Source organism: Suncus etruscus, chromosome 4, assembly GCF_024139225.1.
Source record: "Suncus etruscus isolate mSunEtr1 chromosome 4, mSunEtr1.pri.cur, whole genome shotgun sequence".
Taxonomy (NCBI): domain Eukaryota; kingdom Metazoa; phylum Chordata; class Mammalia; order Eulipotyphla; family Soricidae; genus Suncus; species Suncus etruscus.
The window spans coordinates 34,454,133-34,479,418 of NC_064851.1; the positions used below are offsets into that span (position 1 = coordinate 34,454,133).

Sequence of the window (25,286 nt, forward strand, 5' to 3'; positions counted from 1 at the left end):
AAAATTCAGACTTCAAAGATGGAGAACAGCTTTGAACGGAATTTTTGAATCATGTTAGAAAACGCCTAAATATGTGCTTATTGCTTATAACAAAACAGGAGTAATCAAAATTACAATGCAGCTCAAATATGGAATTTTTTTTTTACTTTAAATGACTTTAAATGGCAAAAAACAATTTTTTTACTTTAAATAAAAACAATAGGGGCCAGAGAGATAGCATGGAGGTAGGGCATTTGCCTTGCATGCAGAAGGATGGTGGTTCGAATCCCGGCACCCCATATGTTCCCCCGAGCCTGCCAGGAGTGATTTCTGAGTGTAGAGCCAGGAGTAACCCTGAGTGTTGTCGGGTGTGACCCAAAAACAAAAACAATAAAAACCCCAATAAAATAGTCTTGTTATATTTTTAGTAAGTAACTATATTGTAAGAAGTAAATCTATTGTAAGTATGGTAGTATCATTTGTTTTAAATTTTAGACATCTTGGAGCCTGAGCTATAGCACAGAGGTAGGGTGTTTGCTTTGCATGCAGTCGACCCAGGACGGACCCAGGTTCTATCCCCATCATCCCATATGGTCTCCCAAGCCTGCCAGGAGTGATTTCTGAGCACAGAGTCAGGAGTAAGCTCTGAGTGCTGTCGGCTGTGGCCCAAAACCCTCCCCCCCCCAAAAAAAAAATTTTTTTTTCGAAGTTATCTTTTATTGTAGAGGTTTTTCAGAGGTGAACTTCAGAAATAGGGACTGGAGAGATAGCACAGCGGTAGGGTGTTTGCCTTGCATGCAGCTGAATGGTGGTTCGAATCCCGGCATCCCATATGGTCCCCCAAGCCTGCCAGGAGCAATTTCTGAATGCAGAACCAGGAATAACTCCTGAGTACTGCTAATGTGACCCAAAAACAAACAAACAAACAAACAAAAATCTTCAGAAACAGAAAAAAATTGAAGTTGTATTAATCTTATGCAACTTTGGGGGGCAGTTGTTACTTGGACAACCTTTTTTATTTTTCTTTTTTTTGGGGGGGGTCACACCCGTCAGCGCTCAGGGGTTACTACTGGCTCTATGCTCAGAAATCGCTCCCAGCAGGCTCGGGGGACCATATGGGATGCTGGAATTCGAACCATCGACCTTCTGCATGCCAGGCAAACACCTTACCTCCATGCTATCTCTCTGGCCCCTATATTTTTCTTTAGTAACAAAGAAAGGACAAGACAAAAAGAAAGTTTAAGTGTAAATCCAGAGGTTGTTAGTGTAAGACTAACTTGCTTTAACCTCAACATTGCATTGCTCCAAAGCACCACTTTAGTGCAGCTTCCAATGCAAAAAATCTAAATCTATTAAATAAAAATGCAAACATTTAATCAGGCAACATCTAGAACATGAAAATGAAGTTTAGTACAGATTCATTTCAACAAAAAACTATTGCTCCTCTTGTCACAAAGCAAATCATCAACTACAAGTGAGGTAAGCATGCCTCTTTTTCCACATAAGGGTAATAGTATATAGTAAATTATTTGATCCATTTCAAGTGAAGAGTCTTTAATAATTCAGGGTTTTATGGAAAGAGCAATTACCAGCTTTGAAAATGTAAAAACTTAAGATGTATTTGTAAACTGTTTCTACAAATGTGTTTTGTTATCTGAAATAGCCCTTCTAACTCTTCCAATAAGTAAAAATTCATACTGGTCTCCTTGGTGGTTAAAACAAAATTTTATCTGATCTAAATTTCTCTTGCTTGCTATTTTATTTTGTCGTACAACTTATCTTCATATGCATTTAGAGACTCCTTGCCTCTCTCATCTCTAAGGTGTGTGCTCATATAAATACGCTTGTTGATGAGACCATGCAGAAATAGTCTGGCCCATAAATTTAGGTCAGACCAATAAGCCACTGTCAGCTTTCCAGAAGCAAGATCTAGGAAACTGATAGGATATAGAAATCAGGTCTTTGCCTTTCATAAAGCAATGATTGTCTGGTTTGGCTGAAATCCATGTAGCCTTATATACAGGATTTGCTATCATGCTTGTGACCAAAGCAGAGATATTGTAAAATTACCAACTTCTTTCATTCTTCACTGTGTACAGTTTTATGGTATATTAGTTTTGAATCTTTTTGCCATTTATAAAACCAAGCCTTTCATTACTAATGGCACACTTAAATGACTTTTTTGTCTTGCTCATGATTTTCAAATACATACTTTTTTCCTTGACATTTTAGCTTTGTGATTTATGCAGAAATCATTTTTGCTTGATTCTGCAAAAACTGTTCCTGCCTTTTTCCTTTTATCTTTCTCACTCTCTAGATTAGATTTAGGAACAACTATTTTTAGTCCTGTTGTAATTCTTTTCCTACTTTAAAATCAGAATTGTTTTGTATTTATTTAATCTCTGCTTATGTGATATTCCAAATTTTATCTTTTTAGTCTTGAGTTGCTTTATGCTAAATGTCTGCATATTTGACATTTCAAATTTTCACCTAAAATTTTAATTTGCACTTTTTTGAGTATTTTTTCAGTTACTATCACACTAATACTACTAGGGAAATTTTTGTTTTGTTTTGTTTTTTGTTTTTTTGGGTCACACCCGGCAGCACTCAAGGGTTACTCCTGGCTCTATGCTCAGAAATTGCTCCTGGCAGGCTCTGGGGACCATATGGGATGCCGGGATTTGAACCACCGTTCTTCTGCATGCAAGGCAAAATGCCTTACCTCCATGCTATTTCTCCTGCTCCACTACTAGGGAAATTTTAATAATCTTAGAAAAGTCCATTTATCTAAGGAGTAAGCATAAGATAAGTAGAGCATAAGATAAATATTTCTTGAGATACCATTCCACTAATAATGAGTGCTTTAATAGAAATGGTCAGTATTTCACACACTGAATAACAGGATTATATAATGAATGTATGTATTTTCACTTTGCACGGCTAAAATCTAGTTGGAATTCATTCAGTGAAAAGAGTTTGAGGTTTTGGAACTGGGTATGGTAAATATTATCTGTCTCTTAAATAACTATTGTTCTTACATCTTTTCCTGTGAAAAGCCTGGTTAGAAATTGAATTTTTGATATCTTTATAGAACATACCTATTAGATATGTTAGCCTCATTCAGTATACACAAACGATAAGTGGTAGAAAGTATGCTATAAATAAGTCTAGATACTTGATATGGTTTTTTTATAACTTTTTTTTTTTTTTTTTTTGTTTTTGGGTCACACCCGGCATTGCTCAGGGGTTACTCCTGGCTGTCTGCTCAGAAATAGCTCCTGGCAGGCACGGGGGACCTTATGGGACACCGGGATTCGAACCAACCACCTTTGGTCCTGGATTGGCCGTTTGCAAGGCAAACGCCACTGTGTTATCTCTCCGGGCCCCGTTTTTTGATAACTTAAGAAGGGAGGGGTGGTTTTAAAATAGTCTTGGATTTAAGATAAAATTTTATTGATATTTGTCATGAAGTCTTATCACTTAGTTGGCATTCTTGAATTTTTGAAACAGTTTCCTTCACATTTCATTATACAGTTGTTAATGGTTTTAGGTTCATGTGTTACCTTTCTATATTAAGATTTTATACAGAACAGTTTAAGTTAAATTCTCTAAAATAAAGGCAAGTTACTTTTTGGAATGACATATTTTTCCAAAGTCTGTGATTTTTGTTTTAAACCTAGAAATGAGGTCACAGCATCTGAGTACAAAGTGAAATAAATTGTTTAACATTCTGTTTTCTCATCTCTAAAAAGAAGTTAATTATAGTCTGTACTCCATAGGATTAGTAAGGATTGGGTGAAAGATCTAGTGATTCATGTATGGTGACTGGTGTAAATATTTCAAAGTATAAGCTTTATCTTTAGTTGTTATTATTAAATTAGATTGAAAATAATTTTAACTGTGGAAAGAATAGCACTGCATCTATCACTTAAGTATTAGAAAATACTTGTTTTCCTTAGAGTTGTTTCAACCTTGCAAGATTCTAGAAATACTAGTTTCCATCCAAAGGTGCTTAATTCTGCTTTTGTTTAAGAACACTTTCATGTTTAATTCTGTTTAAACTTTTGTTGATGAACAAGATAAACAGATATAAAAATTTGTTATGCATAAACACTTAGAAACATCTTAAAGAACATTGCATTAAATTTTGTGTATTTCACTGAGTTCATTTTATTGCCTACCTTGACTTGGTTGTTGTAAATCTTTATTGATGCTTAGCTAACAGATCACTAATTATAGTGTTGTTAATACATATTTCAGTGACTAAATATATTCTAATTAGCACAGTATCAAGGGATACTTAAGATGGTATATTACTAAGTCATTTTGCCCTGCCCTTTTTTTTTCCCTTTTTGCTCTGATTTCCCCTTTAAGATTTGATTCAGAGACAGTCATTTAACACTTTTGCAAAAGATGTGATGCTTTTGACAAATGTTAATTGAGAAAGCACTGAAAGCCTGGCTGCATTGTAATCAAAAGAAAATTACAGAGGTTTAACAAGATGTCAGGCGAGTGTTTTACAGTAGAAGATAGACAGGTTTGAATAGGTTTCTGCAGCAGCTGGCTAGGCATGATGTCTGACTAATGTACAGAGGCATCTCTCTTATGGTCAATAAATTATGCCCTGGAAATAAAACTCATACTGAAGAAGCTTCTCTTGAGATAGAAGGGAATGAGGTATAGAAAAATGGCTATGTCCTAGAAGTTTGTCACCACCAAATAATTAGAAACACATTCTACATTTTTTTTTTTGCTTTTGGGCCACACCCAGTGACACTCAGGAAATACTCCTGGCTACACACTCAGAAATCGCTCCTGGCTTGGGGGACCATATAGGATGCCTGGGGATCCAACCAAAGTCCGTCCTGGGTCAACCGTGTGCAAGGCAAATGCCCTACCATTGCACCACCACTCTGTCACCCAGCATGTTCTACTTTTACTGATGAACTTGTCATACTCTATCAGTAGTGTCAGCAATCTAAAAAAATATATTTTCTAATACTAAATATCAATGATGACATGAAATGATATGTTAATATTCTACTTTTTATGCAGAAGCATATGTTGATTTTAGCATTCTTTGAAAATTGTTATTTTTTTAGCTTGTATTAAAATTTAAATTTAAGTCATGTTATAAAGTATTAAAAGCCAGTACTTTATACATGCTGGGAAAACTTCAACATAAGCATCTTATAATTTAAAATGTCAACATTAATGTTCTGCTCACAGAATTTTGCTGTTATTTAAAATAATTAGAGTAGTTAATGAAAAAAACATTAAGCTTATTTATTCAACCTACTGCCTTTAGCCAATTGAAAGTAGTTTTAAATGCTAAGAAGAATTCAGTGGGTGCTCAGGGCTTACCCCTGACTCTGCATGTAGGAATCATTCCTGGTAGGGCTCTGGGGACTGTGGTACCAGAGATTGAACCTGGGTCTGCCACCTGCAAGCACCCTACATAATTATAATATATATATATATATATATATTTTGGTTTTTGGGCCACACCCGGCGTTGCTCAGGGGTTACTACTGGCTGTCTGCTCAGAAATAGCTCCTGGCAGGCACAGGGGACCATATGGGACACCGGGATTCGAACCAACCACCTTTGGTCCTGAATCGGCTGCTTGCAAGGCAAACACCACTGTGCTATCTCTCTGGGCCCCATAATTATATTTTTATTTTGGCTCCAAAAATAACCTTTTAAGAAATCCTTTTTAAAATTTCAACTGTAGGGTCATAGATAAAATGCAGATATTCAAGTATTTCTTCGCAAACAGCAGAAACCTTTGCTTGGTCCCAACATCTCTAAGAGTAGTCCCTGATATCAACTAGGGTAAGCCCTGAACACCACTGGTATGAATGTGCCCCCTGCCTAATTTATATTTTTACTTTTAAATGTGCAATTGTAGTTTCTTTTATATTCTTTTTTAAAGGTTACTAGATACGTGGAGTAGGTTTCAAATTAGATAGAATTAAATTTAACCTATTATCTTAGTAAGAGTTAATAACCTACGACTGAAGCTAGTTATTTCATATCTAAAATGCAGGGTCAGAGAGATATTCCTATGGGTAGTGCACTTGCCTTACATGAAGTCAATTGGAGTTCCCTCCCCAGTATTCTATATGGTGCCCTGAGCACTACCAGGAGTGATTCCGGAGTCCAGAGTGAGAGGATCATTTTCTAAGCATTTCTGTGTGTGCCCCTAAACCCCCACCCCCATGCCCAATAAAAGAGTAGAAATGTTAGAACCTCATATGTTTTCTTTCTTAACAGTACAAGCATGTACTGTTAGAATCTAATCAGGCATGTTCAAAAATCTTTCAGACACGAATGGTTGCTGGGTGGAAAGATGTCACAGTATTTATTTTCCTGCTAGATATACAGCGGATGACTTGAAATTTTCTGTTATCCCAATGATATATAATTGTTAAAACACTCGATTATTTTGGATGTTTATAAAATATAAAAATATTAAAGGATTATTTCTAAATTCTTTAATAATGATGAAATGCATTAGAGTTGAGAAAATTGTCCTTTTCCTATTAGGTTGTATATGATGAAATAATCTGTGAAATATCAGATGAAATAATCAGATATTTATTTCATTGAAAAACAACCCAACACAATTAGATTTGGATAGCAAATCTATAGCAAATCTTAGCCATAGTTGCTTAGCCAACAATAGAACTAAATTGAAATGAATGAAGAGATTTATTCTTCCTGCCACCCTATTGATGTTTCCAATAACTCTAATTTTGTTGGTTTCAGGACAGTTGACTCTGTATGTGTGTTTATGTGTGTGTGTGTGTGTGTGTGTGTATGTTGTGTGTGTGTGCATACCTCTTGATGAATGTGAATGTGTGTCTAAGATTAACATACTCATCTTTTTTCCATAGTGCCTACCACAGCTGTGACAATTACTTCTTCAGCTGAACTGTTCAAAACCACAGTGTCAACCCCAAGCACTACTTCACAGAAAGGCCCCATGAGCACAACTGTAGCTGGACCACAGGAAAGAAGCAAAGGGACAAAATCACCTCCAGCAGTTTCTACCACCAAAATGCCTCCTGTAACAAATATTTTTCCCCTGCCAGAGCGATTCTGCGAGGCATTAGACAAGAAAGGAATAAAGTGGCCTCAGACACAAAGGGGAATGCTAGTTGAACGACCATGCCCCAAAGGAACAAGAGGTATTTTCTAAGATACATTCATATATTTTTTAAAATTAGTATGGCAGTTCTGAGTTACTAAATTGATGTTCTATGAGGAAAGAGATTTTCACTAGCTGTGATTTTTCTACTTTATAGTCAGGTAGCTTCTATAGTAAGGTACCTATAGACAAAAGTTTTTAAGCTATAAAAGTCATTTAAGGTCAGGAACTAAAAATTTGCCTTAATATTGAAGACCTGGGTTTTTGCCCTTAAACTCTGATGAGGCTTCCTTACTCATTACAACTATTAATATGGATGAGTCCCAAGAAAAGACTTTTGTTTGCTGTGAATGTCTGATATTTATATCAGTTTGCTTTATATCACTGTTTATAATCAGCATTATTCCCTATTTTTGTCATCTGTTGTCATCTGATTCAGTTAGAATTTATTCAGAATTTAACACAGAAAAAGATCATCATAGCAAATTTCCTGGATGCATTCAGGAAAAAATGGTTTCAATTTCACTCTTGTTTTCTACATTTGTTCTAGGAACAGCCTCATATCTCTGCATGGTGTCTACTGGAACATGGAACCCTAAGGGCCCCGATCTTAGCAACTGTACCTCACACTGGGTAAATCAGCTGGCTCAGAAGGTTGGTTGGAAGCTTTTAATATGATATGCATTGGTGATGAAGGGCTCTTACTTCTAACATAAATAATTTAACTTTGTATGTTAAAACCTGCTTCATTGCTCTTTGTTCAGTATAAAGGCAAAAATTTATGCATAGTTCATAAACTATTCAAAGCTACATGTGTTTAAGGCATGATGTTTTCTGTTAATCTTTTTAATAAATACATACTTAATTTCATTCATATTTATTTTATTGTTTCTTTTGATGTTTGTAAGACAAATAACGCTTTGGCCTTATATATTAAATATCATTAAGTTTGCATGTGAATCCATAGAGTGCGAGCAAATGTATGTATCACAAATGATTATGATAGAATAAGTAAAAATGACTTTTGAAAGCGTTAATGACTTGAAATTACAGTAGAAGGCAGTGACATTTTAGTTTCTACTAACAATCGACCTTTCTGGACGGTACGTAAGAGATTATAACCCTTACTATTGTACTGATTACATTCTAATGAAAATTTCTGGATCATTGAAAAAAATTAATTTAGCTGTTAAGTATAAATGTTTACAGTAAAATGAGGCTTTTCTGAAAAACTTTTTAAATTATTTCTAATATTTTTTGTTTGGTTGGTTTTTGTTATTGTAGTTGCTTTTAAATTTCAGGTAAAGAGTTCCTTATTAAGGGGCAAGAGTGATAGTACAGGTAGGGAGATAGACACAGAATAGTATCACTCATCTATGGGTTTTAAGAAAAAATAAGACATTTTTGTAATAATTCTCAGAGACAATAGAGATGAGGGCTGGAAGGTCCAGCTCATGATAGGAAGCTCACCACAAAGAGTGCTGAGTGCAGTTAGTGAAATAACTACACTAACAACTAACAAAACGATATGAATGAATGAGGGAAGTAGAAAGTCTGTCGTAAGTAGATGGGTTGGAGGGTGGTAAGGAGGTGTGGGAGATATGGGACATTGATGATGGGAATGTCGCACTGGTGAAGGGGGATGTTATTTATATGACTGAAACCCAACTACAATCATGTTTGTAATAAAATTGTATAAAAAAAGAAAATATAAAAATAAAAGAGTGATAGTACAGAAGTTAACTTACCTTGTATATGTGGTCAACTTGGGTTTGATCCCCAACATCCCATATAGTTCTCCAAGTCCCCCCAGGAGTGATTCTTGAGTACAGAATAAGAAGTAAACCCTAAGTACTCCTGGATGTGCCACCCCCAAAAATATTTTCTTCCTAAAAGGATTGTGTGAGTTGAAGTTTTAAGAGCCTTTAATTTTCTAAAATGAAGAGAATGTTTCTGGTCCCAGTTAGTTGCAAATCTTGACATACTGGCAATTTTTTTTTCAACCACAAGAAATATATTCAGGAGAAGATTAAGGAGCCACAAACCAAACTAGAAATCTTACTGAGGTAATATAAATTGTCATTTCAGATTAGAAGTGGAGAAAATGCTGCTAGTCTTGCCAATGAACTGGCTAAACATACCAAAGGGCCAGTGTTTGCTGGGGATGTCAGTTCTTCTGTGAGACTGATGGAGCAACTGGTTGACATTCTTGATGCACAGCTGCAGGAGCTGAAACCTAATGAGAAGGATTCAGCTGGACGGACCTTTAACAAGGTAGATAAACATTTTCTATTATTTTCAATTTGAAATGTTGTCAACTGTTGAATCTTATAGAAGTTAACTGGGCCCCTGATAGAAATTGGCTAAAACTCTGGTCCTTGACTTAGAAAAAAATATATTTTTTAAATTTCCCAAATATTTTTTTTAATTTCCCAAATAATTAGAATTGAGGAAGGAACAGCATGAAATATTTATCTGTACTGAAGAAATGATCGATTATGTGTACAGATTTGTATGTTTACACATTTAATAGCGTTGAAGCAAAGTACAGGAATAGTAGACTTTAAAAGAGTATTTTTTTTGGCAGGTTTTGGGAGAAGGAAAGTTTCTGCTAAGAGTGTTGTGTAATTGTGTTAGAAGTTTTTCTACAATGACAAAAAATTAATAAGTATCTTAGTCATGTTAGGAAAGTTGACAAGATTCATGAATCCAAAATTCATGACTATATAGTCTTAGGGAGTTAAAAATAGATATTTGTTTTACTTTTCGCCTCATACATTTGTCTCTTTTTAATCAGGGTACTTTGGATTTGTATACTTAGTATGTAGTAGAGCTAAAAAATATGTAAAATATGAAATTTTGGCAATCAGTGTAAACTCAGAAAAATCCAGAGGATTATTGTACATGGAAAACTTTTGAGCTAAGAAACCCTAGCTTAATTTTTGAGGATGTCGTCTTTCCTCATATTCAACAGATAAAATCTAACCTCTGATTTTCTTTTCTTTTACTAAAAAGCTCCAAAAACGAGAGAAGACATGCAGGGCTTACCTTAAGGTATCTCTCTTATACTGTCACCCTGCTTTCTTTCTTTGTCAGCTACCTGCCACGCTTTATCATCTTGCTGCATGAGCCAATGATTTCAGTCTTTGATAATTATATAATATGCCCCATATCAGCTGTATAAATATTGACTTTTAAAAGGTGTACTACTCAGAATTAGTAAATGATGTTTTACAATCTTTACTGTTTTTACGTTTTTCTAAACATAAAAGAATTATAATGAAATATAATGAAATGTCCTCTGAATTGGAAAATAATCATACAGTCTTCTTGTTACATGGAATAAAAGGCAACTTGAGTGAAACAGCTATGATATAGTCTTGGCAGTTTATCCTATCAAAGACTGTATAGTTCCAATGTATGTGCATGAAGTCACTGCTTTCATATCTCTGTGGTGTACTGCTAAATCAAGTAGGCTTTGCTCTGAAATTTTTAAGAATCTTTTCTAGAATCAGGCATATTGGGAATGGGCTGCTTTGGCATAAATATAAGTAAATTGACAATGCTATCAATATGTTACATGTTGGTTTTTGTCAGGATAATAGGAACAGAAAATCACTATTTGGTTCAGAATCTTTGTCCATTCCAGCCAATTTTTCCCCCTGGTATATTCAAGTGATAGGAAGAAAATATGCTAAGGCAAACAGAAGAATTATGCCATGCAAATTCTGTGTGATAGCTCAGAATAAAGCTACCAGATTGCATTTATTATGGTCTGAATTTTAGAAGCTTCTTTTTTTTGTAAGTAAAGATATTTTTATAGCTGTACTCACCTGAACATCATATTATTAGTAAATCAAAAACTAATATATGTATGTGTGCAGATATACATCTGTGTTACATATGCATATAAATCAGCAGCACAAAAGAACTTTTGTAGTTTTGACTTTTGTAGTCATTACTTAAAAGCCATGACTTCACTGATTGATTGGCACGATATAGAATAAATCAATATCTCTCACTAATACACCTTGTTGATTTAAGAAATCTCCAAAAAAGACAGTGAACAAGTCTGTTTTTACATTACTACTATAATATTCTGAAAGTATTCTTTTGGTAGAGAAGAAAAAAACTGCTGCAGTATATTGAATTTGCCATACCACAATTCCAATGCACTTTTAAGGTATCAGGTGTCTGAAATGCAATAATTAATATTGCATTTAATATGTGGGAGCACAACAATCTTTTTTCCTTGACAGAGGGTATCTTAGGAATAAGATTAGGCTAATGATCATTTTGATTCCACTGGAAAAGTACAAATGACAATAAAGATGGTGTATTTCAAATTAATAAAAGCATGCCATCAGTGAGTAATGTGTATACATAGTACATTTTAGCATGACCTTATTTTTTGACCAGTGTCATTTGCAGTATTTCTCAAATGAACTTTTTTGTTCAGATAAGACTAATAAAAGCTCTTAAAGTACAAATCAGAATCTGACTTACACTATTGCAAGTAAGATGAGTTCCTGCTTTGTGACAGAGGATTCATTTGTAACTTAGATTAGAGGTTTCAGTCTGTATTCTTGGTGACTAATGAATCTGGCCTCAGCAGACCAATTTCAGTTCCACTCTACTTAATGGCTGCTGCAGTATCAGTTTGAGCATTTTGACTATTTTCTGTCCCATTAGAGAAAGGAAAAAAAAACCTTTAACTCCACTTTAGAAGTATCTTCCACCTGCCAGGAAGGTCATGGTGGCTCTCAAGGCAGACAGAACGAGGATATTAAGATGGATTAAGCTAATTAATCTTACTCTGACAGTACCCTCACACAACTTTTTCCCTGGTGATTTCAATATAGTACCTCAAACTAGCATTTTTTTTGATAATTGTTCTTCGTAAAATATATGTTCTTTTTTTCCTCAGTGATTGCCAGTAGATCAAAACTATTTAAATGGCATAATGGCACATTGTGCATAGACAAATGGATAAAAGTAAATAAACTTAGTGATTGATAGTACACAACTACAGTAAGCATCAGAACAAAGCCTGTCTTCAAAATGGCTTAACTGACTAGGTTTTATTTTTATTTAATGTTATCCTGCATGATAACAGATATGCAAGATATAAATTTACAACTTGGATACTTATAGTCTCTTCTATATTTTCATATTTACCTTAAATTGGTAGGATACAGACTTCAAATATCCTTTTCTATAAAAACAAATTATTGATTCTGAATTAATATATACTGTCATGTGCTAGTTAAATGGACAGGAAACGGAATGAGTACAAACTTTGAAATGATCATGTCCCCTAATGTAGAAAGTGGAATGTTTTAGTTAAAGAACAAATGTATATAATAAGTTACAATTATGTTTTTGAGTTTACTCCACAAATGAGGCTAATGCTCAAAAAGTAATAATAAAATCAGACTATTCTAGAGCAATTGTACTTTTTACTGATAATGTTTTACAGAAACATGTAAGCAGGAATGACCATGCTTGTAAGAGTATATCTCAAGTTAAGAGCTGATGCTGGTTTTCATTTAGGACATGATTAGATAAACAAAAATCATCCACCTTTTTACATGTCCTCTATTTTTTACATGTCCTATTTTGTTATGGTCAGATATATATAAAACATCTGACCAGATAAATACTAGATTGAAATACTATTTGGTGATTGAAAATTACCTTGGCACTAGAAGCAGTCAATACTAATGTTCATTTTTTAATGGATGCAGGCAATTGTTGACACAGTGGACAATCTTCTGAGACGGGAAGCTTTGGATTCATGGAAACATATGAATTCTTCTGAACAAGCACACACTGCAACCATGTTACTTGATACTTTGGAAGAAGGGGCTTTTGTTCTGGCCGACAATTTAGTAGAACCAACCAAGGTTACAATGCCCACAGAAAATATTGGTAAGTGGATCTGTTATTAGGTTTGATTTTGATATGGAAGATGAAAATTTAAGATGATGTTTCCATTCTGACTGTTCAGCTCTTTCCTACTGCAAAATTTCTCTCTTGTCAAATTATTTCTGTCCTGATAACAAAAGATTACTGGTCACATTTAGCAAAATAAATTCAAATGTTAGATGCTAGCCTATGTTCTTTAAAAATGGGTTTTATGTAGGTTTTTTCCCCCAACTAAAAATTTACTAAATGCTAAAGGTATTAAGAGTACTCACATGCCATAATATTGATTGCTTGGGCAGTGAAAATGCTTGCTATGGAACTGGGGCAAATGGTTTTCACTTTATATAATATGTTTCCTGATTAATTTAAACTATCTTCTGGATTGTGTTTTCTCTGTCACACATTTTAGGCACACAGAATTTAAGCCATAGTTTATATTAGAGATAACTATCTGCCTTTAGGTGGAAAAAAATGTGGTCATTGAAACTACAACTCCCATAATACAATATATCCATGATTCATTGAGTATAAAATAGCTGTGGATAGTTTTGAAGTATAATTCAGAATTTAAATACTGGCAACAAGAGGAAGGAATTCACTTTAATAATATTAAAAGAATATAGTAATTTCAGCAGATTATAGTAATTTACGCTTGTAGGACACTGCTTAATGCCAGGAATCAAACCACGGTCAGTCATATGCAAGGCCTGTGCCTTAACCAATATAATATCTCACCAACCCCCACTCCCAAACTTGAAGTGTATTTTAAATGCATTATCTACATAATATAAATATCTAAAAGTAAATGTTTCCTAATCCCATATTATTATAGTGGCAATATATTATTATTTTATTTTGGTGGTGATTTTCAAGACATCATCTGGGTAGCTATTTTTGAATATACTAGTTTAATGTTAGGCCCTGATAATGTCTGATTCTGAGTTGCTGGGGACTGATAGGTGCACTCTGGATTTGCTCAGAGATTCCCTAGGCCATATTGGGGCCGGAGAGATAGCATGGAGGTAAGGCGTTTGCCTTTCATGCAGAAGGTCATCGGTTCAAATCCCGGCGTCCCATATGGTCCCCCGTGCCTGCCAGGAGCAATTTCTGAGCATGGAGCCAGGAGTAACCCCTGAGCACTGCCGGGTGTGACCCAAAAACCAAAAAAAAAAAAAAAAGAGATTCCCTAGGCCATATTCTAAATTACTGAGGGTCATGTAATAATACTAGGGTTTAAACTTTGTTTCCTGCATATACAGAAAATATACTACTGACAAATGTGCTCTCTAGCCCAATGTATCATTCTTAATATTTTTGTCCCTGTTTTTTAATTAAGAGAACATTAGGGTAGACATTCATGTAGAAGATGTCTCACACCTTTTACTTGCCTAAAATATTTTTAATATAACAAATTAAATATTCTAATATAATTGTCTTGTTTCTAAGATTTAGGTAATTTACTTTACTTCATCATACGGCATTATTTCTCATAATGCATAGCTTCATAGCATACCTCTATCCAATTTATCTGATCATAGCTTTTTGGGAGTTCAAATACTGTGATGTTAACATGAAAGAAACTAAAACAATGGGGGGGGGGGAGAGAGAGAGAGAGAGAGAGAGAGAGAGAGAGAGAGAGAGAGAGAGAGAGAGAGAGAGAGAGAGAGAGAGAGAGAGAGAGAAGAGTACAGCAGTTAACAGCGCTTGCTTTTTATGTGACTGGCCTGGTTTAATCCATAAAACCTCCATGTGGTCCCACAACTTGACAGGAGTAAGCCCTGAACATTTATAGCATTGCTGGGTGTGGCCCAAAAAAACTGAAAGAGAAAGGAGTAAAGCAATTAATCATCATCACTTCTACAGCAGCTTATTAAGTGGCTGGTGATATTTTAAGATCAGGCACCAGAGCATAAAGTTCTGAGACCAGAGCAATTGTATATGGGGTGAGGACTTGTTCAATCACAGAAACTGCATATATAATCTTCTGAGCACTGCCAGCAATAATAACTGAGCATAACCAGTTGTATCTCCAGCCTCTCCCCCAAATATTACCATGGGGCCAATGAGTAGAGGAACTGAGGCACATCCCCTTGCATGTGGGCAGCTCTGGTTTGATCTCTGGTACCATATGTTCCACCATAAGGTGCACTTCCAAAGGAAACCCTAGTGTATTACTGGGACATTTTTTGATTGTTTTGTTTTGTTTTTGAGTCACACCTGGCAGCGTTACTCCTGGCTCTGCACTCAGAAATTGCTCCTGGCAAGCTTGAGGGACTATATGGGATGCCGGAAATCAAACCACTGTCAGTCCTGGGTCGGCCTCATGCAAGGAAAATGCCCTACTGCTGTGCTATCTCTCTGGACCTTTTTGTTTTGGATTTTGATTTTTGGGTCACACCCAGCAATGTTCTGGGGTTATATCTGGTTCTGCACTTAGGAATCACTTTTGATGGGCTAGGAAACTATATGGGGTATTAGCAATTGAACTAAGAGCAACCTCATGCAAGGCAAGTGCACCGTCGACTGCCCTATGTTGTGGTATCAGAACACCCAAATTTACAATAGTTTATAACAGTTAAGATTTATTTTTTCTTAATGGTACAGGTTCTGTTTTGTCTTTGCTTTTCTCAACTTCAATTGGCCAGAGGTTAATTTTACTATAGAATTCTGGCTGTTGGAGCTGGAAATGTCACTGATCCTCCTCCAAGGAGGGTGGTTCAGAGTTTATGTAGGTTGCTCTTTTGCTTTTCTATTTCCACTCTGATAAATTTGAAAAATAGGACAGAGAAATATGTTAAAGTTCTATCTATAGCTTTAGCTGTGAGTGAAGTGCTGCGTGCCTCTCTTATAAATTAAGTATTAACTTTTGGGAAAGCTATTGATATAAATTCCTTGAAAAGTATCTATTTCTTGAAAAACATGCACAAGTTGTAGGAAATATTATAGACATCTCTGTACTTATCAGACTAGGATCCCACTTGTAGTTTCAGATTTAGTGAGGACGGGGATGGGGAGAATAAATACTGTGAATATTATTTTTATATCATACTCGGAAGATGGTTTAATTTACAGCTCACATTATTGGAGATGTTGGATTTTGACTCTGAATTTGTTGTCCATAACTTTTTCACGTTTATTCCTTAATGGATAAAGATTTCTGGTAATTATGGATTTTTCAGGTTTTTTTTTTGGTTTTTTTTTTTTTTTTTTTTTGGTTTTTGGGCCACACCCGGCAGTGCTCAGGGGTTACTCCTGGCTGTCTGCTCAGAAATAGCTCCTGGCAGGCACAGGTGACCATATGGGACACCGGGATTCGAACCAACCACCTTTGGTCCTGGATCGGCTGCTTGCAATGCAAACACCTCTGTGCTATCTCTCCAGGCGCGGATTTTTCAGTTTGTAAATATTTACAATCAGTGCATTAACTTTGCTCATGCTATCTAATTTTACAGAACAATGAAATCAAGTTATAAATTTGCTTTTGAGTTGGTGCTTTTGAAAATGCGTTTACAAAATAGTGTCCTTTGGGTTCCTATTTAATATTTTTTTCTTTCACATTCTTTTATTTCTTTGTTTTATTAATTTGGGAGCCACCTGCTCAGGACTTACTCTTAAGCTCTGCACTCTGGTATCAATCCTGGAAGGGTCTCTGGGGATCATGTAAGGTGTCAGCAATCGAACCCAGGTTGTCTGCCACGTTTCTTGGCAAACGTCCTATCTGCTGTGCTATCTCTCTGGCTCTCTTACAAACTTTAGAAATGATAAAACTTGGCCTCTTTTGTCTTTAATCTACCTGGAATTTCTTTGATTTATAAACTGAGAAAAGAAGTTTTTTTGTTTTGTCTTCCCATATGGACAATAAATTATTTTAGTATTTTCAGTGCCTATACCTTTCCTTTTTCCAATGGCTTGTAATAACATCGCAGTCATGAATCAAATATCTATACAAGAGAGGAGTGCCTGTTTTCCCTTACTGGTTTTCTTTGTTTCAGTAAAAATACTATCTAGTGTGTCATTTCAGCTGGGATCCTAGAAGATTTGTGACTACTTTTTGACATGTCTCTTCCACATGAATTTTAAAATTGGGTTTTCAGATTTTGTGCTCACCACCCCCCCCCCAAGAAAAATCTTGTTGGGATTTTAATTAGAATTAAATATTGAGTTTCCAGATTGAGATTTTGTTTTGTTTTGTTTTGTTTTGTTTTGTTTTGTTTTGTTTTGTTTTGTTTGAGGACCATACCCAGCAGTATTCTTGACTTACTCCTGGCTCTTTGGTTAGTAACATTCTCTATTTTACCCACTTAAACTCTTTTAAATTAGATTTATTACTACATAACATATTTTTAATGATACTAGAAATTAAACCCAGGACCTCATATTTGTATGCGAATGCTGTACTGCTGAGCTATCTTTTGAATTTCCACTAGAACTTTTCTTTCATTACATCTTTTGTTTAAATACTATATTAGTTTTATATCACTATGCTAATCAAGCACATCTGCTTTTAAAGGAGTGCTCTATTCAACTTTGTTTGCTGTAGGTTTGGCTTTATGGGTCTTACCTGATAATAAAACATTTATCTAGACTTCATTCCTATTATTAGGAATTATTTTTAATTCCTATGAGACTTTTTAAATTTTGGTGGTTTTTTTTTTTTTTAGAAAAATAATACTAAAAAATCAGTGTTAAAAATAATACTCTACTTTATTAAATACTTTTCTCCTCTTAGTATAAGCACCTGCTAATTTCCTGTGCTGTTTTATGCATTTTGGTTGAAAAGTCTTATTAAATGCATTGGTGGTATTTTTTTTCTCCTAGAAAATACTTTATGATTCTACATAAATTTTAACTACCAGATTTCTCCCTATACTTTATTGTTATTGTGTTGACAAGTGTAATGCTTGGTTGTGGTGCTCACTAGAATCACACTGTTTATTTGCTAGGCCTGTCCAGGGCTTGCAGTCCTTGGTTTTTGGTGCTCACACATATTCTGATTGTAGAGTTCACAAGGGATTGCTATGGTGCTCACACGTATGGTCTCAGAGTGAAACTATTAGTCTCAATTCTTACACTTCTCTAGTGGCATTGTCTGCCGAAAGTAACACACTTCAGTTCTGTACTATTTGCCAGAGAGACCATTCTAGGTTGTGGTGGTATGGGTTTCAGACATTCAATTATGCAGTACACATAGGCAACATGTAGGAGATGGAGCTTGTGGCCAGACATTCTACATAGGCAATTTACATATATACCACTACCAGATATTTGCATTGGTTTTTAAATTTGTTTTATTTAGTTATAGGAAATTTATCCCATTGACTTATAGAAGTTTAATATAAACCTATTGGCATTTGATCATTACATTCTGTAATCTATATGTTAATCATTTTTACATTAAAAAGTTAGTTTTATGTGCATTTATGTTAAGCTAATGAGTAATAAATATTATGTTAAGCATGTATGCATAACCTATACAATTAAAAAATAACTATTGAATTAAATAGTTTGATAAATATTTCTTAAATACAATTTTATGAGTTAATACATCTCCATTATTAAAAAATGAGGTGAACATTGGTCTAACGTTGAATAGCTTGTTGAAATACAATAAACCACTTATTTTGACTAATGTACTGTAATAATAAGCAATGTAGATCAATGCACTATTAAAATTAAGCAACATAGTTCAGTGGTCTTCAATGAACCACGGCCTACTCACCATTACAGAGATGCTTAAAAACACTGATTTACTTCTTGGTTGTAACTGTAGGTCCATAGACCAGCAGTTGCTGGTCTGCAGGTATGAAAAGGTTAAAGAATGTTGATATATCTCTTGTTTTCAGCCATTAATAGGTTTATATCTCATGCTAAATGATCTAACATGGTTTCCAAATTGCTTTTTACTAAAAATTTTGATTTTAGGGTTTTACAGCAGAAGTTGTCAAACATTTTCTATAAAAGTCTTAGTAGTTCCCATTTTAGAATTTAGCAAGCCTAAATTCAAAGTTTCCAACATGTAACTGGTACATAAGCATGGCTGCTACCCAATAAAAAACTTAATTTATAGGAACAGAGTGTAGGTAGTAATTGTTTCACAGATCTTGTTTTATACACCTTGAATGTATAAAGATTTATCATTACTAATTTAAAAATAATGGAAAGTTTTACTGTAGTGTCAGAGATTTTACTCGAAAGTAGTCTGCTTTTAGAAATTAGAGGGGGCCAGAGCAGTGGCTCAAGCTGTAGGGCGTTTGCCCTGGAACAGACCTCTGTTCGATCCGTTGGCATCCCATATGGTCCCCTAAGCCAGGAGTGATTTCTGAGCTAATAGCCAGGAGTAACCCCTGATAGTCACTGGGTGTAGCCCAAAAACCAAAAAAGAAATTAGAGAAAATCTGTCCCTCCAACTCACACAATGCAATCATAAGTATTAAAATGTATCATATACAAAGAAACAACTGCATATTTGCAATAAAGCCACATTTTATTTTTAGATATTGTCACGTAGTATTTGATTCATAGTGATTCAGCATAAAAGCTAAACAGCATTCTGAAGTGTTTTGCTTAGTATTTAAATAAAACTTGGAAAGTTCTGTTTATACAGTTAATATTCATAGAGTGAAGTTCTGAAGTAACTGTTAAAAATGATTATGCAGGGGCCAGAGAGATAGCACAGTGGTAGGGTGTTTGCCTTGCCTGCAGCCTACCCAGGATGGATAGTGATTCGAATACGGCATCCCATCTGGTCCCCAAGCCTCCCAGGAGCAATTTCTGAGCCAAGAGTAACCCCTGAGTGCAGCTGTGTGTGACCCAAAACCAAAATAATAATAATAATAATAATAATAATAATAATAATAATAATAATAATAATAGGTTTATACAAGGCAATGTTTAAATTTCTAAGAATAATTTCATGTTTTGCTCACTTGTTAAAATATAATAGTAAAATTTTTAAATAGGGAAAAAATCATTTGTTTTCTTGCAATTATCACTAGCCTCTTTGGTGTTTAATTTAAATAATGTCATTTACCTGTATTTTTTTCTAGTTCTGGAAGTTGCAGTGCTTAGTACAGAAGGACAAATTCAAGACTTTAAATTTCCTCTGGGCTTCAAAGAAGCAGCCAGTTCAATCCAGCTCTCTGCAAATACTGTCAAACAGAACAGCAGGAATGGTAAGACGGAACAATCATACCAAAATAACACTGAAAATGTTTGTTTAATTATCCCTATTCCAAAATGTTGGGCATTTTATTTCTAAAATTACAGCTTCGTATTTAAAATAATACTCTCATTTCTCATAAATTTACTTTAATTCATTTCAATAAATTTGCCCTTATGTCTTGTACTGTATTTATAAGTAGATTGTCTACAAAGTCACATAACTGTTTTTTATCTTCCTAGGACTTGCAAAGTTTGTATTCATCATTTATCGAAGTCTGGGACAGTTTCTTAGTACAGAAAATGCAACCATAAAATTGGGCGCTGATTTTATTGGCCGTAATAGCACCATTGCAGTGAATTCCCACGTCATTTCAGTTTCAATCAATAAGGAATCCAGCCGAGTATACTTAACAGATCCTGTGCTTTTTACGATGCCACACATTGATGTAAGTCATATATGCTGATAAAATTGAGGAAGGAGAAAGCAAAACTGACATGTTGGGGATGGAATTAAGGGAATGAGGCAATAGCTTAGAGGAAAGAAAAGACCTTTTATTTGAATTTTAAAGGCTGTACTAGGTCAGAAACACAAGTTTATTTAAGTCTGTGAACATAAAATTAAATGAGCCTGGTTCAGTGATTATTAGAACTTAAGTGTATTCTTAATGAAAGCTAATTCAGTAATCAACAGGAAAATGTAAATGACTGTAATTTGTTTTAGAATGAAAATTAACTCTTAACTCTTACCTTAGCAGCAGGATAGCTGAGTATTAACTCTTAAGACACTGCCTATTTAGTGTGGCAAGTCCTTTTGCATTCTATTGATCCTAGCTTCTACTTTTGAAGATCGAAGATATGTCATTATTTTCAGTGCCTTAAGATGCAAGTTGATAATAAAATAATCAAATTTCATTAGAAGATTACAAAATTTTGATTGTCGTAAATTAAATGAAGTAGTGCCTAAAGATAGCCAAGCGGATTTCCAAAATTGACAAAAAAAAAAAAAGATTGACTAATTTCTTACATTGCACTTCAATTGTTTGACTCTTTAAGAAATGTTAGGATAAGATATAATTCAGTTGTTGTTCACTTGAACAAAAATGGGCTCTGAGCTGAAATGGATTTTAGACCACTTGGTCCTTAGGTTTTTTTTTTCAGAATAAATTCATGTCTATGATTGTGTTTAAAAAGGAAAAAATGTTTGTAATGTACCATTGATATGTAAAATCATAAGATGAAATTGTCTTTGTTAAAAATGGATCTTTAGTAATCCAAAGTACACTTGAGAGGGTTTCAGACTATAAAGCCTCTTTTAAGTTAGGTACCTGCCTTGCATAACATAGTCTACAATTTTGCTGATGAAAAACTTTATAGTCCGAAACACACAAAGTTTAATCTAAATTACCTTTTACACATATTAAACAATTGCTATTGCCATCTTAGAGTATAAAATCCTAATTTTATCTTGTCATTTTATTTCCCAGACTGACAATTATTTCAATGCAAACTGCTCCTTCTGGAACTACTCAGAGAGAACTATGATGGGATATTGGTCTACCCAGGGCTGCAAGCTGGTTGACACTAATAAAACTCGTACAACGTGTGCATGCAGTCACCTAACCAATTTTGCAATTCTTATGGCCCACAGGGAAATAGTAAGTATTTGCACTTCTAATAAGTAGCAGAGGAAAACCTCAGAGAGTCGACACAACTTGTCTAATAGTCCCTTCTTTGGGTGCTTATCATAATTAAAAAATAAACAAAGCAATATAGATTTTTATTGTTTCTATACTGTCCTTATTTTGAAGAAGTGTGGCCCTTTATTGTTGTAATGATCATGTTCTTTACAGACTTGGTCTAAGTTTTTCTTCTGTAGGTATGAATTTGGCAGTTGAAAAATTTAAATATAGTTTATACAGAAGGGAGAGAGGCTTCAAAATTAAATTTCTTTCCCTTTTTGATTGCCTTGCTTTCTTGAATGTATGAGTCCTATTTTACGACTTGTATATTAGTGTTCCTAGCACTTTGCACACTGTAGAATAAGAAAAGTTAAATGAATTCTGGGGTGTTTTCTTGTATACTTCCTTTATGTGATTAAGACAGCCAAAATGGTATAGTCAGAAGACTGAAATATTTTAAGAATTTTGTATGTAATTGTCTTAGCTACTTTTTATGTACTCGACTCTATAAATATATAAAACCCAAGAAGAAACTTAAAATGTTGATGTATATCTTAGCCTGAAAAATCATTAAAATGTCAAATATAACTGATCAAAAGAATACATACATGTAAATGTTTTCCATATGTTTATGTAGGTAATCAGTTCAGTTATTATTTTGAAATATTTAACTTTGGGGGTTTTGGGGGGTTTTTATTTAGGTTTAGGTTTGGGGCCACACCCAATAGTTCTCAGGGGTTACTTCTGGCTCTGCTCTCGAGAATTACTCCTGATTGTCTCCGGCCACCCTATGGGATTCTGGGTATCAAACCCGGGTAGTCTGCATACAAGACAAATCCCCTACCCACTGTACTATTGCTGAGACCCAACTCACGTTATTTTTGTAAAATAAAATATACCACTCTAAGAGTCATTCTTTGGATAGAGAGATTATTTTATGCCTAGCATGTCTTTTTTGTTATTGAGCTGCTTGAGAACATCATATCACAGTTCGGAGATCAATCACAAGTAAAAGTTTTCTTACCTTTAACTGATGTAAAGCAGGCATAGTAAAGCTCCTCTATTTTTTTTTTCTCTGTCTCTCAGTTCACAGATGGAGTTCACGAATTACTTCTGACAGTCATCACCTGGGTGGGAATTGTCATTTCCCTAGTTTGCCTGGCTGTCTGCATCTTCACTTTCTGCTTTTTCCGTGGCCTACAAAGTGATCGAAATACTATTCATAAGAATCTTTGTATCAACCTTTTTATTGCTGAATTTATTTTCCTAATAGGCATTAATAAAACGGAATACAAGGTAAGTATTTCTTCAGTTCTTGACCTCAAATCTCTGGAAATTGTTGTAACTTCTGTGAATCCATACTGATGCTAATACTAATGTTTAGCCTGTTGCTTAGTATTATAGCAATATTGAAGGATAATTTGCAGTAAATTAATAGAAGACCAATCATGAAGTGATATTATTTTGAGTTAATTCATTTTGAATAGTAAATCATAGTTGTATTTTTTAGTTCTGTTGACTTGTCATTTGATAGAAGGAATAATGTGGATATTAAAATGAAAAATTTGGTGCCAAAGAAATAATACAGCTGGTAAGGTGCTTACCTTTCCATTGGCTGACCTAGGTTTAATCCTTAGCCCTGAATATATTCTGCCAAGCACTTCCAGGAGTGATCATTGACCACAGTGCCAGGAGTAAGCCCTGGGAACAACTGGGTGTGACCCAAAAGCCAAATAAATAAAAATGAAAATAGTTTTGATATTTTCTTAGTCTTATTTTCTCAGTTTTTTCTTATTTTCTCAGTCTGATGAGCAGTGTAACATAAGATGTGTGCCAGGAAAAAAAGTTAATTATATTTCACCTTGAGTTCATTGGTACACTCCAAATGTAAGAATTCAAATTCTTAAGGATATTCAGATTTAATAGTCGATAATTCTAGAAATAGATGTTTTCTTATTTGTACATAATCTCATTAAAATACTAATGTCACTGAAAAATTTTCAAGGATGCCTGGCATTACATAAATATATAAATGTATATATACATATATATGTTAAAAGTTTAAACTTCTTTAAAAGTGTCTGTTTTTGTACTCTGAATAGTGTAAATAATGATGTATTTATAAAAAAAATAGTGCTGTCAGTCAATATTTTATTGTGAAGCGGGTTGCTTGTATTCATTAGTATTTTTTTTAAGTCTATGTTTTATTTTCATTTGTAGATAGCATGCCCAATATTTGCAGGACTTCTGCACTTTTTCTTTTTGGCTGCTTTTGCTTGGATGTGCCTAGAAGGAGTTCAGCTCTATTTAATGTTAGTTGAAGTTTTTGAAAGTGAATATTCAAGAAAGAAATACTACTATGTTGCTGGTTACTTATTCCCTGCCACAGTGGTTGGAGTTTCAGCTGCTATTGACTATAAGAGCTATGGAACACAAAATTTGTAAGTAATTGCAAGCGACCTGTGTGTTTTTCAAGTGAATAATTTTTAAAGCCTGTTAGCTGTCAGTGAGGGTCCCTGACAGACTAAAATAGCATCTGAAAGCTTTATTAGTAAGAGAATAGGCATGCCTTGCACAAATTACAATCAAGTCTTTTGTAATTTTCTAGGTTCAGAGGATTTGTACTCTGGCTAGGCAGATTCTAAATTATGGACTTTCTTTATAACACAAAAGATTGACCTGAAACAAATTGAAAAAGTAAATAACTTTTTGGCCTTACAAAGATATTAAGTAGAAATTCTTCTGAACTTAAAGCATCTGACAAGTTTAACTACTCAGTTTTAAGCTAATGCTTCATTAGCTCTTTGTGCAGCCGACCCTCTAGCTAGCTCTCCTTTTGTGCAGTGACAGTAGCATATTTTAGACCATATGTTTTACTTTGATAATATTTTGCTAGGCAGTTGAAAGGATTAAAATAAGTCACTGTCTTTCATTTATTAAAATATATATATATTTATGGAAAATGACAGAAGGTAGACACAGCTATGTTTCTAAGGATTTTATTTGCTAGAGGCATGAATTTGCCTTCCATTTCTGTTTATTTCCCCTTTGATAAAATTAGTTATATAAAGATTCTTTGGACTAAAGACAAGCTTTTTGACTATACAGATGATGAAAGGCAAATAAAAGAAAATTCAATGGGGATTCAATGTTATGTGAAAAATGAACTATTAAGTAAAATTTGTCTTAATAAATTTATGCTTCGTTTATTCTTATACTGCCTGAGTTCTCCCCTTAGTACTCATTTTGAGCTAGGTATAATATTTACGCTATAATGTTTTGTAACAACTGTATCATTTGGGGGGGAAGATACGATATGTTCTGTAGTGTTAGATTAGATAAAAAGAGAAGAAAAAGAAGTATGAAGGTAAAAAAAATATGAAGGT

The 25,286-nt window shown here is 34.4% G+C and overlaps 1 protein-coding gene across 3 annotated transcripts in view; it reads left to right on the forward strand.

The window, feature by feature from the left end:
• ADGRL2 (adhesion G protein-coupled receptor L2) overlaps positions 1-25,286 on the forward strand; it is a 196,705-nt gene that overhangs the window by 149,547 nt on the left and 21,872 nt on the right. For all 3 annotated transcript variants that reach the window (XM_049771789.1, XM_049771788.1, XM_049771790.1), the window contains 10 exons: positions 6,879-7,172; positions 7,683-7,786; positions 9,221-9,406; positions 10,148-10,186; positions 12,880-13,063; positions 20,107-20,232; positions 20,462-20,667; positions 21,706-21,876; positions 22,987-23,196; positions 24,121-24,341. In XM_049771789.1, coding sequence (XP_049627746.1) covers positions 6,879-7,172; positions 7,683-7,786; positions 9,221-9,406; positions 10,148-10,186; positions 12,880-13,063; positions 20,107-20,232; positions 20,462-20,667; positions 21,706-21,876; positions 22,987-23,196; positions 24,121-24,341 — 1,741 coding nt within the window. The remainder of the gene's footprint in view (positions 1-6,878; positions 7,173-7,682; positions 7,787-9,220; positions 9,407-10,147; positions 10,187-12,879; positions 13,064-20,106; positions 20,233-20,461; positions 20,668-21,705; positions 21,877-22,986; positions 23,197-24,120; positions 24,342-25,286) is intronic.